The sequence below is a fragment of the Marmota marmota genome, unplaced genomic scaffold (genome assembly GCF_001458135.2).
Source record: "Marmota marmota marmota unplaced genomic scaffold, marMar, whole genome shotgun sequence".
Classification (NCBI taxonomy): domain Eukaryota; kingdom Metazoa; phylum Chordata; class Mammalia; order Rodentia; family Sciuridae; genus Marmota; species Marmota marmota.
In genome coordinates, this window is record NW_026000229.1 from 52,505,605 (window position 1) to 52,521,101 (window position 15,497).

General features: G+C 38.1%; 1 protein-coding gene across 2 annotated transcripts in view; it reads right to left on the reverse strand.

Moving 5' to 3' along the window:
- Armh4 (armadillo like helical domain containing 4) overlaps positions 1-15,497 on the reverse strand; it is a 120,584-nt gene that overhangs the window by 76,614 nt on the left and 28,473 nt on the right. For both annotated transcript variants that reach the window (XM_048793010.1, XM_048793009.1), the window contains exon 5: positions 2,279-2,536. In XM_048793010.1, the coding sequence (XP_048648967.1) occupies positions 2,279-2,536 (258 nt within the window). The remainder of the gene's footprint in view (positions 1-2,278; positions 2,537-15,497) is intronic.

A 15,497-nucleotide genomic window follows, 5' to 3' on the forward strand; every position in this document is an offset into this window, starting at 1 on the left:
GCTGTGTATAGGGGTTGGAATCCAGAAGCAGGACAGGAGACAACAGAGTGATTTGTCCTGAGCTTTATGCCTACCACATCTTAAAATTTAACTGCTATTAGGTAAAAATTTGAATAACTCAAGTGTTCATCAATAGGTAAATAGATAAACAAAATGTGGTCTATCCATACAACTAAATAACACCCAGCTGTGACAAGGAACAAATTACTGATCCATACAACACAGCTAAATCTCAAAGTCACTGTGCTAAGTGAAAGAAGCCAGACACAAAAATTTATATACCATATGATACCATTTATATAAAATTCTAGAAAATGCAAACTAATCTATAGTGTCAAAAGTAGACTTGGGGCTGAGGGCTAAAGAAGGTGCTGCAGAGGGCATGAGGAATCACTGGGATGAGATGACGGGAATGTTCTGCATGTGATTATGAAATGGATGTGTGGCTGACAACTGTCAAAACTCATTGACTTGTACCCTTTAGATGGGTGCAACTTATGGTTTGCAGTATATACCTTGATGATTCCTTAAAAATCGGACTCCTATTCAGTAATAAATTTGTGTTGAAGATCATTATAAGGCCATAACCCATAATCATTGCAACTTCAGACTGAAGCCTCTCCACATTTTTCTTCTTCACAGTTCCTACAATTACTTACATTTATTCATGGACAGCAAGCCAACTTCTTAAGTGAGGAAACTAATTTTCTTGACCACAACCAATGGTAGGTGCCATATGAACTCCCTCCTTCTGTAGGAAAGTAACCTCTCTCACTCCCTTCCCTAGCAAAGCACTAGAGTCCTGAATATTCAACCTATCCATGTTACAGTATACATGATAGAGTCACTTTATGTATAGATTTTTGTCTTTGTTTTTAGCCTGCATTGTAAAAAGTTATCTTTGTATTTTGTATTTTTTCCCATTCATATAAAACCTGTCAGAGTAGGACAGGAGTGTTTCAGACTAAATATTTGTCCACTTGTTCACAGACCTATGTTCATATTATTTTGTGTTTATTTTATAATATTTTGGTACCACAACATTTTCATACCTCTATAAACTTTTAACAGTTTTATTTGACATATTTTAGAGTCAATATGTATTGCCCAATATATGCTGCATTTATTCAGAAAACAGTTCAGCAGATATTGTATGCACAACAATAATACCTTCTGCCTGTCCACTGGACACTAACCCTTCAGTATCCTCTCTCCTTGCAAAGTCTCAGACCCACATTCAAATTTTCACTGAAGTAGCCCCCAAAACAATCATATGATTCTTCAACTTAATGTCTGCCAGGCTGAAGGTATAAACAGGCCCAGCTGTTTAAAAACTAAGAAGGGGATTTCTTTAACGAGGTCGCTTCACATAGGGTCAAGAGAGTGGGCCTTACAAAGCACTGTGGCACACGCCTATAATCCCAGTGACTCAGGAGACTTAGGCAGGAGGATTGTAAGTTCAAGGGCAGCCTCAACAACTTAGCTAGGCCCTAGCAAATTAGCAAAACCCTGCCTCTAAATTTAAAAAAAAAAAAAAATTAAGGGCTGGGAATGTAGCTCAGTGGTAAAACATCTCTGGGTTCAATCCCCAGTGCCAAAAAGAAGATGGGGGAGGAAGGAGACTGACTCTCTCATTCAGAGGTTAATAGTGTCTATTCCTGACAAAAAAAAAAAAAAAAAAAAAGAATAGACTGGGGAGCTTCCCTGTCCCAGGAAGGGAGTGACAGGCAGAGATGCAGTCTGCATTCTCAGAGTGTCTTGTGGAAAACATGAACCATGCCCTGGAGAGAGTAAGCACAGGGATATCTGGACTCTCAGCTGGTGAGAGGAGACTGTGTTGGACAATAAACAGAAAAGCTGTGGGACAACCCCAATGCTCACATACTGGCAGAGAAAGAATGTCCCCTGAGGAACAAATTCTGAAAGGACAGAAGGTGACAAAACACATTTGCTTTCTGACTCCCATGCATTTGTGCTCTTGCTCAACATTGGTTGCGCGCTTTTCCTCCCTACTTGCAAGTCTTCCTAAAATTCTTGCAGCTGAGAAGGAAAAAATGGGATTCCTTCCCAAAATCAGATAACTGTTCTCATCAGGGGCAGTTGGAATCTGCTATTTATAAACATAAATTTCTTAAAGAAATAACTGATTTTTCCCCCCAAATGAACTACTCATAAACAGAAAAATCATTTTGCTCCATGACAGATGCCAAAGATAAAGTTGTCACCTTAGAACAGTAAAGGGGGAAGAAGGAAGGAGAGGGAAATACATGACTCTTACCCAGGCCTTGATTCTGCTGTTCCCACTCAATGGCATCGGGCACCTGGTAGGTGGCTCCCTCCAGTGGGTCCATGTTTCCCTGCTCTAAGCCGGGTTCCTGGGATGTGATGCCAGGGAGAGTGAAACTCGGCACCTCAGAGTCGCCATCAAAGCTCTCATCCAGGGAGTCTGCATCTTTATCCTCCTCATCCTCTTCCTCATCTTCCTCTTCTTCCTCTTCATCTTCTTCATCCTCTTCATCCTCATCTTCTTCTCCCTCTGGGAAAAGTAGAAATCAAAGGGAAACACGAAAACATACAATGAGCACGTTCTCAAAACACACAGATCTTTTCAGCTGATCAAAACACTACCCAAAACTCACACTGAGTCTTTGAATACCAATTTTTATTGCCAGTTAGATGATGTGAGCTTTGCAGGATTATGCACCCACCATATACCTTTTATTTTATTTCACTGAAGTACTGGGGATTGAACTGCTTGGTGCATGCTAGGCTAGTGCTCTACCACTGAGCTATATCCCCAACCCCATATATCACACATTTTTTAAAAATCATATTATGTCAAATAAATATCATGTATCATGCTTACTGAGAGTTAAAGTTCAGGTACTATTAGTTGTTATTGAAGTAATTTATATTTACAGGGGTAAGAAACATCCCATTTCTGTGTTCCAGAGGTCATGTAAGGTGTATGTTAGAAATTAACATAGAAATACCAACAGAACTTAAAAAAAAAAAAAAAAACAGTTCCCATCCCTTCAGCTCTCATAATATTAAAGAGGTGAATTCATTATTTTGGCATTTCCTTCTATTCTTTCACATCAATGAACATATCTCACAACAATGTAAAGTGAGAGAGGCACCAAAATCTGCTCTTGGGTCCTATTCTCCCTGAGGAGGAGTGACCCAAGAAACTGGAAACGACTGCATCCACATTCTCAATCCCATTCTACAGGAAACTGGGAAACAGGATATGTACCAAGGAGAGTCAGAAAAGCAATATGTGGAAAAAATTGTCATTATCACCATCATCAGAGTTAAATCTACAATTTGTCATTTTCAGTGCTTCAAGTAAAATGGGTTTAAGGAATATAAAATCGCAAGTTTGTATTGTTTCACCTATTTCAATTTTCTAGGAATACTCCAACTCCCCCAACCATGGATGCATCCCAAAGCTCAGAGAGTTCACTGAAGGCCTTTCTTTCCATCTCTCCCATTAGGGGTCCACACAGTGGTTACTCAACAGGGAACAGGGAGCAGAAACAACCAAAGCAACTCAAGAATTCTGAGACTTTCTTTTGTTCCCAAACAACCTTCCTCACACATACCCATCATCCTGTATCATTTAGAGGTTTTGTGACTTTTAAAAAATATTAGCTCCTGATAGGGGTTTAGACCAGAGGTAGAGTGCTTGCCTAGCATGTGCAAGGCTTTGAGTTTAATCCCCAGAAATGCAAAAAAGAAAAAAATAATAACTCTTGTCTTTTTTTTTATTCTTATAGGGCCTTTAATGTTGTAGGATTTAATAACTGTCACTATTCCAAAAATTAAACACATTTTTACTGTGCACCTAATGGGTGCTATTCCAGGAACAATGAATAAAGCAATAACGTTTCTAACTTCACAGAGCTGATATGCCACTTGGGGAGACATACAGCAAACAAGTAGATATAAATAAACTGTCAAGAAAAAAGAAATGCCAGGTGCTCTTATTTTTAGATGGACAGATTAAGGAAAACTGTTCTGATAAAGTAAAATTTGAACAGAGACCATACCAAAATAATAAATTCTCTTGTTTAATTGAGGTCAGTGTCTACAAGGAAAGTATTCACAGCAGATGAACAGCAAGAACAAAAGTCTTGTGGCAAATATGCACTGCAAGGAAGACTGGACTGGGGACAGAGACAGACAGAATATGGAAATGCAATAAGAGGGAATACGTATGGACCAGATCTAAATTATATACGTTTTAAAAATGACTCTGGCTACAAGGTGGAGAATTATCCATATCAGAGCAAGAGACAGAGCAGTAAGACCCATTAGGAGGAGGTTAGGAGGTTAGTATGAGCTACCATCTCCTGCTTAACACTTACAGAGCAAGTGATGGTTCTCGCACTAGGGTACAGTCCAGGAAGGGATTCCAAGTGGTCAGACCTAGAATGTAATTTGAAGGTGGAGCCCTGCTGATAATTATAATGTGAAGTGCACATTTCTGAAAATGGAAATTAAAGGATAATAAGAAAGATCAAGAATTTTTATTTGAGATAGATTGTGTAGTGGCCATGCCTATGATATCCACATGGAGTGCTGGAAGTCTTTGAGAAGGTCACAGCTAAAGATAAAGTTTGGAAGTCAACAAGTCACATACAATATCTCAAGTCTTGAGACTGGTTGAAATCATCAAGAGGGCAAGTGTGGACAGAAAGGGCAGTAGTCCTGCCCAAGCTCTGGGCAATCTACCATTTAGAGGTTAGCCAGTCAAGGGGGATTCCGCAAAGGAGTCAAAGAAGTGACCACAAACATAGGAGAAAAACCAAGAAGAGTGTCATGTGCAGTAAGGTAAAAGAATAAAGCATTTCCAAGGGGCTGAATAAGACTGCAAATGTCCCTCTGGCTTTGCCATCAGAAGGGTAATAGTGACTCAACAAAGGTTTCCCCCATGGAAGGATTGGGACAAAAGCCAGGTTTGAGTGGTTCAAAAGAAAACTAGAAACAAAACTGTCAACAGACCAAATATAGAAAATTATTTCCAGAAATTTGGCTGAAAAAGAACAGGAATATTAGGATATACCTGGAGGGAGATATGGAATAAAGGGTAAGTTTCTTTAAAAAATAGAAGACACTAGAACTTGATTGTAAGTTGATGGATATGATCCAGTAGAGAAGGGTAATGATGATGCAAGGAAGAGAGGAGAAGAAGCCAGAGCCATATCCTGGGAGATATGGTATCATATAGCAGTGACATCCAGACTGTGGAGCCACATGAACTTATTATGGCTATAATTTTGGACAAGTTTCTGAATTTGGCTGCACCTCAGCTTCTTCATGTGTAACAATGGTATTATTCCTATCATTATCATCCCAGGGCTGTTCTAAGGATTTCATTAGATAATATATAAAGTACTTAAAACGAAGCCTAGCATGTAGTGGTCACTATGTAAGGTTAGCTTCTTTACTCTGACAGGGCACGGGATCCAGGGCACAGGTTGGCACAGATACATCCACCACCACTACAGGAGGAAGGGCAGAGAAAGCAGGCACAGGTGCAGGCAGTGGGTAGATTTGGTGGTAGGAATATGTCCAAGTAATCTTCATATTTCTCATGTTCTCAAACAAGAAACTGGATAGGAAAAGAGAAATGTCAAGTGGTTTGCGGTGAAAGGAGAAAGCGTGAAATAGCATCTTGCAGAATGGGCAAGCAAATTCTCAGGGGAAAAGTGGTGAGCCCTATGAGATGTGTCATCATAAATTTAAAGTGAGACCCATTAAGACAGTTGTGTTTTTCCCCAGCCACAATCAGCTGCTTGGGTGTAGACATGGGTGGAGAGTTGAGTAGGCAGAGAGATTCAACCAGCAGCTGGTTTTACCGGAATGGAAAGAGGATAAGAAGGATGCTGATTCTGGAAGAAGTGGTAACTATAAACATAGACCATGGACTTCAACTAAAAAGAAGCTGAGGAGGAGACTGCATAGAGAAAAAGTGATGGGGCAAGAGGATTATAGAGAAAACCATCAGGGATCATCCAAATTATTTGAGGACTCTGCTGATCTTCCTCCCACAGATGAGAATTCACCATAAGCTGAAAAGATCACTTCTTTAATTTTTGAAGCATTATAAAGTCACTCTTAGTTTCCTTTCCTTCCCACAAAGCTAAGAAATCAGAAATGATAGAATAACTGTGACAATTGATAATGATCCTCAAGGTTCACTATTCCCTGACGACTACCACCTGCCAAGAACAACTTCAACTTGGACTTCAACATCTTCAGTTAATTCTTCCTCTTTAAAGTATAGAACTATAAAGAACAAAAGGGACTTTATCCTTAACACAACTTTTTTGTTCCAGAGAGAGGGTTGCATCTAAACATACCTAGGCCAACAAGAAGGTCTCTACGTTCAGGATGTAATTTGGAGGACATTGCTGGGCTCAACATGCCTCCTACACCCTCCTGCACTCACCCACCATGGTACAGCCTTCCTTCCTTCCCTGCCCCGAAATGCCCAACAAGAGATAGCTTCCAGTGAGTCCGACAAACCCAGGTGCACTCTCTCCAGTGATAGCTTACTGAGTAACACACAGCTGATACCACTAGACAGTAAGGAAGAACTGATTTACATGGGAGATGAGAAAGGAAAGCCTTTGCCTGGTACTATCAAGCTCATCCTTTTGCATGAAGCAACTCAGAAGATTAACTATTTGTACTTAAAATATCGGTAAAAATAACAGAGCACACACAAAGATAGCTGTAAAAAAGGAAGTGTCAGGAAAAGTAAATAAAAAGGAAGTGTCAGTAACCATGTCGAAAAATAGGAAGATGAGCCTTATAGGAATCAGATTGCTGTTTTAGTCTACCTTTATTTTTTTTCTGCCAGAAAATATTCTTTTTGACAATCACTTTGTAGCCATTAAACATCTTTAGTCATATATTACCTTGCTTCAAATACCAATGGAACACTGACTACTATTACAGACCCAAAACAAAAGAGGTATTCTCGCCTTTTCTAATACTAGGAAAATAGTGTCTTTTATAGCAGCTTGACCCAAGAAAAGTGGGAAATTATTGAGTAAAGGAAGGATAGTCTTATTCTCTGTGGTATTACCAACAACTAGTAAATTGCCTGGCAGTCGCCAGTATTCAAGAAGCATATTTGTTGAGTGAATAAATAAATGGATAAATAAATGAATTAACAATAAGACAGATGCAGTTTTTGTAAAACCCAGCTCTCAGGAAACACAGAGTAACAATTAACAAACAAGCAGTAACACATTACTTTGTAGTTCATGCGACAAAAATGTAAGACCAAGAGGTGTAAAACAAACCAGAGTGCTATGTGTTCATCTTCTGTTCATTGGAACTGAAGAGAAAGGCAGATCTTCCAACGAGTACACCCAAGTGAAACAACATCATAAACACCTCTGAACACAAAGGGCAATGCTATGCCATAAATATTCAGCAAACAAAATTGTGCCAAAAACAGTAACAAGATCCCTGATCTAAAATTCTAAAATTGAAGGAAGAGATCATTCAAATGACACTGGAAGGTCATAAAGGTTATAGATTAAGTCTTTCTGAATTTCAAAATTTAAAAAAAAAAACCCATTTTATTTTTGTTTATCTTAATTTCAAATAAGCACTTGGGTAAAGGTAAACATACACATGTGTGTATGCACACACACACACACACACACACACACAAATTATTCCCTACAAAGATGGCACAAGAAAAAATATTGAATGTCTACAAAGAAACATGAAAAACAGATACATCGATACATCTCGTATACCAACATCAGTTAACAAGGTTCAAAGACTTAAAGTTGTATTTGTCCTGAGAGTTCCTAAAAATGACTGCACCCTGAGAAGGGCAAGTTCAGAGAGTTTAGTGGGAGAAGTTCCTTCAGGTCATGTCACCTGGAATGGGAAGCACATCCTCAGAACTGACATGTCTTTTTCCTAGGTTGATTGGATGCTCTTTACTGCGTAACACCATACAGTGGAACTGGCATCGTTCAGAGGGCATGATGGCATCTGGGTAACCATCTCTCTGGGTGGGCAAAATCCTCCCACCAAACTGCACTGTTCTCGCACCCAAGCACATGGCATATGCTGCCCAAGTTCCCTTTTCACTCCTGTTGAACCAGCATCCCCTCAAAAACTCAGGGGGTCCCATTGAATTCAGGATGAACAGTCAGCACTGGCCAAGCTTCATTGCTACACTGATGCTCTTGCTAGTATGTCCACTGTCGAGAATTCTGATACCTATGGGCTTGGGTTGTGGCTCAGTGGTAGAGCACTCGCCTGGTGTGTGTGAGGCCTTGGGTTCGATCCTCAGCACCACATAAAAATAAATAAATAAAAACAAAGGTATTGTGTCCATCTGCAACTAAAAAATAAATATTAGAAAAAAAAAAAAGAATTCTGATACCTAGCCAGGTGCAGAGGTACACATCTGTAATCCCAGCACTTCTGGAGGCTGAAGCAGGAGGATCACAAGTTGAAAGCCAGCCTCAGCGACTCAGAGAGACTCTAAGCAACTTAGTGAGACCCTGTGTCAAAATAAAAAATAAAAAGGGCCAAGGTATGGCTGAGAGGTAGAGCACCCCTAGATGAAAGCCACACTACTAAAAAAAAAAAAAAAATTCTGACACCTTACTTAATAGTGAAACACCTAACTTAGGTATCAGAATACTCAGACAGTAGACAGCTCAGCATGAAACAGAGACTAGAACGTGGCTCCATTCCAGATTGTTGTGCTTGCTGTGAACTGAAACAGTTAAAAATGAAAGGGTAAAATATTAAACAGCAATGTCAGGTTCAAGTGCCATGTGGCTAAGAGAGGCTTGGCGATATTGAGAGGAATAACCAGAGCTCAAACAGAGAAATGTCCTGCTGCAAGTGACAGGAAGAAAAATGTGTCTAGACTGTACGCTAAGCCAATTTCATCTGCCTGGCCTCTCTCTGACAGAATCTCTTTAAAAGCTGCATCATAACTCACAACAATGCTTTGTGAGTACTTACTGGGGCTTTTCTTCTGAAGAGCTCAAAAGCTTTGCAGGCATTATCCTTCAAATGTACATTGTTAGCTAAACAGGGAACAAGTTTATGAGCTTTGTTTTACTCACAGCCTACTTAGCTGGTCAAATAACTACCTTGTGTGCTCAAATAATACATAGTAAATCTTAACATGAGTTTGTTTAAACCCAAGATTTTTGCTTCTCTAGGTCAAACCCATTTTCTTTCTTTCTCCTTCTCTCTCTCTCTCTTTTTTTTTTTTTTTTTTTTTTTTGTACCAGGTATTGAACCCAAAGACATTTATTTATTTATTTATTTATTTATTTATTTATGAGATGGTCTTCCTAAGTTGCTAAGGCTGCCTTTGAACTTAAGATCCTCCTGCCTCAGCCTCCCAAGCTGCTGAGGTTACAGGCTGCACCAGTGCTTCTGGCACAGGTCCAATTTCTTTATTCCACGTAAACATTTCTGCCTAAGACTAACAAAAAACAAGTTTTAATTTCATTAAGAATAGGTTGCTACAAAATCTATTTTTGGTTTCATAGGCAGGACCTACCTATGGCGTTCAGTTTTCTAACTGCATTTTTATAATGGCTTAGACATTTTTAGATCTCCAGAAAGTAGACAAATAGACAGCATTTCCAGGCTGTTCAAATGTGTCAAAGGCGGAAAGAATGCTTAAAATGTGTCATCCTGACAATGGGAGGAGTAAGATCTAGAATGGTGACACGTGTTTCCCAGGATGCTCCACCTATCCTTGGCTTACAGAACAGCATCTCACCTGTATTCGCACCTTCTTAGAGTGGCAATGATCATTTGAAATGCCCGCCGTTTGCCCATTTATTTATTCATTAGTTTTATGAGTTAAATCTCTCTTTTCAGACCTTTTTCTTCCCTTTCCTACGTTTAAAACTGAACCTAAGGTAAACAATGCATGTGGAAGAATACCCTGAAAAGAAACAGTAGCTTTCTTGGACACAGACTGAGCATGTGCTCGCCTCCCGCTCTCCCTCTGAAGGGCTTGACCCTCACACGTGCTGGTGGTATTTTTCTAAAAGACCTTGTGCTGGCCCGAGGGAACCCCTATCGCTTTTCTTTCTTTCTTTCTTTCTTTTTAACTCAGTCATCAAACTGAATGCAAAACTTAAAAGCTAGAGGGGAAAAATTAACCCGTTCTGAGGATATGAAGCAATTCTCCAGCAGATGGCTCTCCAGGACCAGAAGGTGCTGAAGAACCACAGAAATTTCAGAACACAAAATGCAATAGTTTACAACGTTAGGCAGTCTCAGAACTTACAGAATTCCATACTTTCAAAATCTGAAATGTTCCTGCCAAGTGTATTTACATTTTTATTATGCAATGTTAGAAAAATTCAAGAGAATACATATTTATATGTACATATGAATTCTGAAGCTTAATAACATAAATATTAATATAAATAGCATATACATATGTACTCAACAATATTTATACTATTAAGATTCATAATATAATGAACCCTGGAGAACTCAACATTCCATTTAAGAACTAGAATGCAATTAACATTGCTGCATCTCTGTATGTTCCTTTCTTAACTTCCTTCTTCCCTTAAATGCCATTTGAAATTACTGAATATGTTGGGACTCTTCAATTGTAATTCTACTACTACATTTCTTTATTCTTTTTTTCACCTATTACTCTTAAATTTTTCCCATGCATATTTAAAACTAAATTTAATCACTATCTTACCAGTCATTAAAAATGTTTTTAGAATACTTGAATTTGGATTATTTTAAGTAGTCCAGGCTGGCCTTGAATTTGTAATCCTCATGCCTCAGCCTCCCAAGTTGCTGAGATCATAGGTGTGCACCATCACACCCAGCTTAATTTTTTTATTGGCATATAAAATATAAATTAAAAGTTAACAAGTCACAAGTGTATAGCTTAATTAACTACTACAAAGTGAACAGATGAATACATCCACCATCCAGATTTTAAAAGAAACATCCCATTGTCCCAGAAGCCCCCTTCCTACTTCCCTTGCTTTTCCAAATGTAACCATTATCCTGACTTCTAATGCCATAGATTAGATTTCCCAGTGTTTGAAATTTACATAAATGGAACCATACAGTATATGTTTCTTCATGTCTAGCTTCTTTCACTATGAGAGTCACCCACATTGTTTCATGCAGCAATCATTCATTCATTCCTGAATGGCATAGAGTATTTCATTGTATTAACATACCACTACTTTATCTATCCATTCTACTGGTGATGGATGTTGAGAGTATTTCCAAGTTTTCACTTTTTCCAATAATGTTGCTGTGCATCCTTTGAGGATTTGTTTTTGTATTTCTGATTATTTATTTCTCTGGGGTGGTACATGTTGTGTTTCCTGTGTCCATGAGTTCCTGTTTTGTTTCAGTTCTGGAAAAACGTTCAGTCTTTAGCACAACACATCTTCTCTCTCTTCTGTCCTTTGTTCCTTCTCACACTGGGACCTTGATGAGGCACACAGGTGAGTTCTCACTCTGTTCTCCACATAGCTTAGCTTTCCTTTCATATCGAACTTGTCTCTATGCTGCATTCTCCATAATGTCTTCAAATTGATCCTCCAGTTCATTAATTCTCTTTTTTTGCTGTATTTAACTCATCATTTAAGTTTTTGTTTTCAGCAGTTATGTTTATATTTCTAAAAGTCTTATTTGTTTATTATTTAAAATCTTCTGGGTCATTTTTTAAAATCTCTTATTACTTGTTCATGTTTATGATTTCATTTTTTGTTTCTTGAGACCTCTTTCATGAGGTTATTTTATATTCTACGTCTGGTAATTTTAGTATCTAAGGTCCTCGGTAAAAAAGGCCAACGGATCATTTGTCATTTCGCTGACTCTCAGTTGTGGGGGTTTGTTTCCTTATTAATTTGTTGACTTTTTATTACAAATTTCACAGTTGCTTGATTTTAATCTGTAGAAAACCTATGGATCTTCATTGGGCATGCTTTTTTCTGGAGATTTTATATTTTTTCTCCCCAAAACCAAGCTAACAAGTACATCTACGCATTAATACATCTTTTCTCACTACTTGTAATTTCATCTATGCATTAATGCGTCTTTTACCCAAGATCTGGTTATTTGCTATGTTACAGTCCATCAGAATATTCTGTCTGAAGTTGAAATTCAAATTATGTACCTTTTTGTTGTTGTTGTTGTTGTTTCCTTTTTGTTTCATTTTGGTTTTTTGATGGTGCTAAGGATTGAACCCAGTCCTTGTACATGCTAGGCAAGAACTCTATCACTGAGCACTTCCCCAGCCCTCAGATAATGTACTTTTCAAAAGTACCTCTATTATATTCATTTGAAGTAAGTCCAACAAATTGAGTAAGAGTTTTATTTGCTTTTCAAATTTTCCAATTTCAAATATTCATAAGAGCAACTATAACCAGGGGCCTTTTAAAATTAGATAAAATCTCAAATGATATTATTCATTAAATATAACCTTCTTCAAACATTTATGTTAGTTTCTTCAGTTCTCCCTTAAATATTTATCACCATAATTTTTAAATTTCCCATATAAATCTATACCATTTTCTGAAAATTTTTTCTAAAGTTCAAACTTCCCAGTAACTGTAACATAAAATGTAATAATTTAAAATGTCCTCAAATCTAACCTTTAACAATATTGAAAACATACATTAATGACAAAATAAAATGGTTTGAGGCAAGAGCATCCATCTGCTTCAAATATCAGTTGTAAAATGTACTAGATTCAGATAGATATTAGAATATTTTCTTATTTCATTTAACATTACCTTCTTTTATATGAGTATTTTCCTCTTGATAATGTCATCTCTCTATCTGGGTAACAAGCTAAGAGTCACAGTCCACACAACTACACTCACATTTCCTGCTCACTACCTAATCCCCTTGACCTCATATAATTGCATGTTATCCATTATCTTCTATAAATCCTTCCCCTAATTAAACTGAGTTATCCTAATAGATAGAGTCCTCCAGCAATAATAAGCTAAAGTCTAACTCCTGCTCATTAAACAATTCACTTTCGATTCAGATAACGGCTGCTGAAATATTTCCCTCTGGAAAATGAGACTAGGGCAATACTATTCTATCTCTCAAGGGTGCTATACAGAGAAACTAAGAGCTATATTAATATTGCATCTATAAATTCTGAGATATCTGAAATAAAACCCTTCTTTTCAGCAATTTTGTAGCCCTAAAGGAATATCTGCTTTAAGCAAACATACAAAGCTTGTATATAAAAACCCACATACCCTCAAAAGATAAATTATAGATTGGTTAGGTTGATTATTGATTTTGCAAAAATACGTATAAAAAGTAGATTTTCCTTTCATGTAACTCGTGACTTGACTTAACCAAACTGAGGTTTAATTTTTGGAAATATATGCTTTTTTTATCATGCCTGTATGCCTTTAGCTCCTTGAAAGCAGAAATTTGGTCTTATTCATCTTTGGACCCAACCCCTCATGACCAAGCATGTGCCTTGCCTGAAATAACCACTCGATACATTGATTATACAAAAATAAACTCAACAGTATTTTAATTATCTTCCTCTCCAAAATAAGCGTTAATGTCTTTATAGGGCTCAAATACAATTTTATTAATTTAAATTACATAAATGTTTCAAATGAGTATATCAACTTTTAAAGGAAAAAAAAACCCACCTACATGTTTTTGTCATAGTGGCCTAATGACTTCAGGGGGAATGTCCCTTGTACAAAATTTGATTCTACAACTTTTCTTTTTCTTTTTCATTTGTTGTTGTTGTTGTTTTGTTTTGTGTGGTTTTTTTCCGCTAAGGATCCAACCCAGGGCAAGCACTAGGCATGCCAGACAAACACTCTACTGAGCTATATACTCCAGCCCTTTTTTATATTAAGACAAGGTCTAAATTGCCTAGGCTGGCCTGGAATGTATGATCCTCCTGCCCTTCAGCACCCTGAGTCACTGAGATCAGCATGCCCAGATCCTCACTCCCATGACACTTTCAGAGAAAGATCTCCCTTAACCTACTTTTCCTTCTTTCCCTCCCTCCCACTCTAGCTTCCCAAGGTGGGTGGGTCTAAAGCATACTTAAGTTTACTGAGTTCCTCTTACCTAACTGAGTGCAGATGTCAGTATGGATTTCTATGAGAAATAAATGAAATAATATAGAGGCCAGGCATGGTGATGCAAATCTGGAATCCTAGTGGCTCAGGAGGCTGAGGCAGGACTATCACAAGTTCAAAGCCAGCTTAGCAACTCAGTGAGGTCCTAAGTAACTCAGCAAGACCCTGTCTCTAAATAAAATATTAAAAGGGCCAGGGATGTGGCTCAGTGGTTGAAAACCCCTGGCTTCAATCCCCAGGGAAGGAAGGAAGGAAGGAAGGAAGGAAGGAAGGAAGGAAGGAAGGAAGGAAGGAAGGAAGGAAGGAAGGGTTAATTTAGAACCCTTCAATATTTCCCAAGAAATCGAAGCAAAGTGTTATGGAATTACTAATAGATTGTGATTGAGAACAGCTGCTTCATTCACATAAAAAGTACTCAATTTCAGGCCCACAAAAGCACTAAATTTAACAACAAGCAAGCCAAGGCAAGCAGGAGGCACATCAGTTAAACGAGACTCTGGTTGTAAAACCAGGCACTTAACCATGGATCATCATTTATCCAACACCTCGAATCAACAGGCCAAGGTGCACATGACTAAGAAGAAAGATCCAATCCTGTTCTTCAGCAAGTTGTAGAGAAATCAGTTAAGAGGTTACAAATTGATGGTCAATGTCTGTGAAGGATGGTTCATTTGGGGTATGCAGAGTAATAAAAACAAAATAGAATAGGTAAACTCTGGAACTGATTCACAATACTTTTAAAAATATCAAAATATTCTACATGAAAATTAGAAGGCTCAGCTTACCTTGGAAAGACTCAGAGGCCTGGAATCACTGAGCTCAGATTCTCCTCCTGGCAACAATACAAACAGAACCTGTCTGGCTCAGAAGGGGCATGAGCTCTCTCTCGGGCAGTACTCCCTACTGTCTTCTGCACCTTCCTCCTTGCTTGCTAACATTATCTACCCAGCCTCTGGCCCATGGTTGCATGGAGAGGATGTATTTCATTAAAACAATCAATACCTAGTAGCACATGATAAATGATGTATAATATTAAGGAAATGGAGTCAGCAATCATAAAACCAAGTCACATTATCTATTTACTCCATGTCAAAAACTGCTAAGATGGGAGAAATGGAAGAACTTTGGATAGGGCAAAGAGAGGAAAGGAGAGGGTATGGGGTAGGAAAGATGGTGAAATGAGATGGACATCATTACCCTAGATACATGTATGAAGACAAGAAAGGTGTGACTCTACTTTGTGTACAACCAGGGAAATGAAAAATTGTGCTCCATTTGTGTGCCATGAACTAAAATGCATGCTGCTGTCATGTATAACAAATTGGAACTAATTAATTAATTTTTTTAAAAACTGTGCTA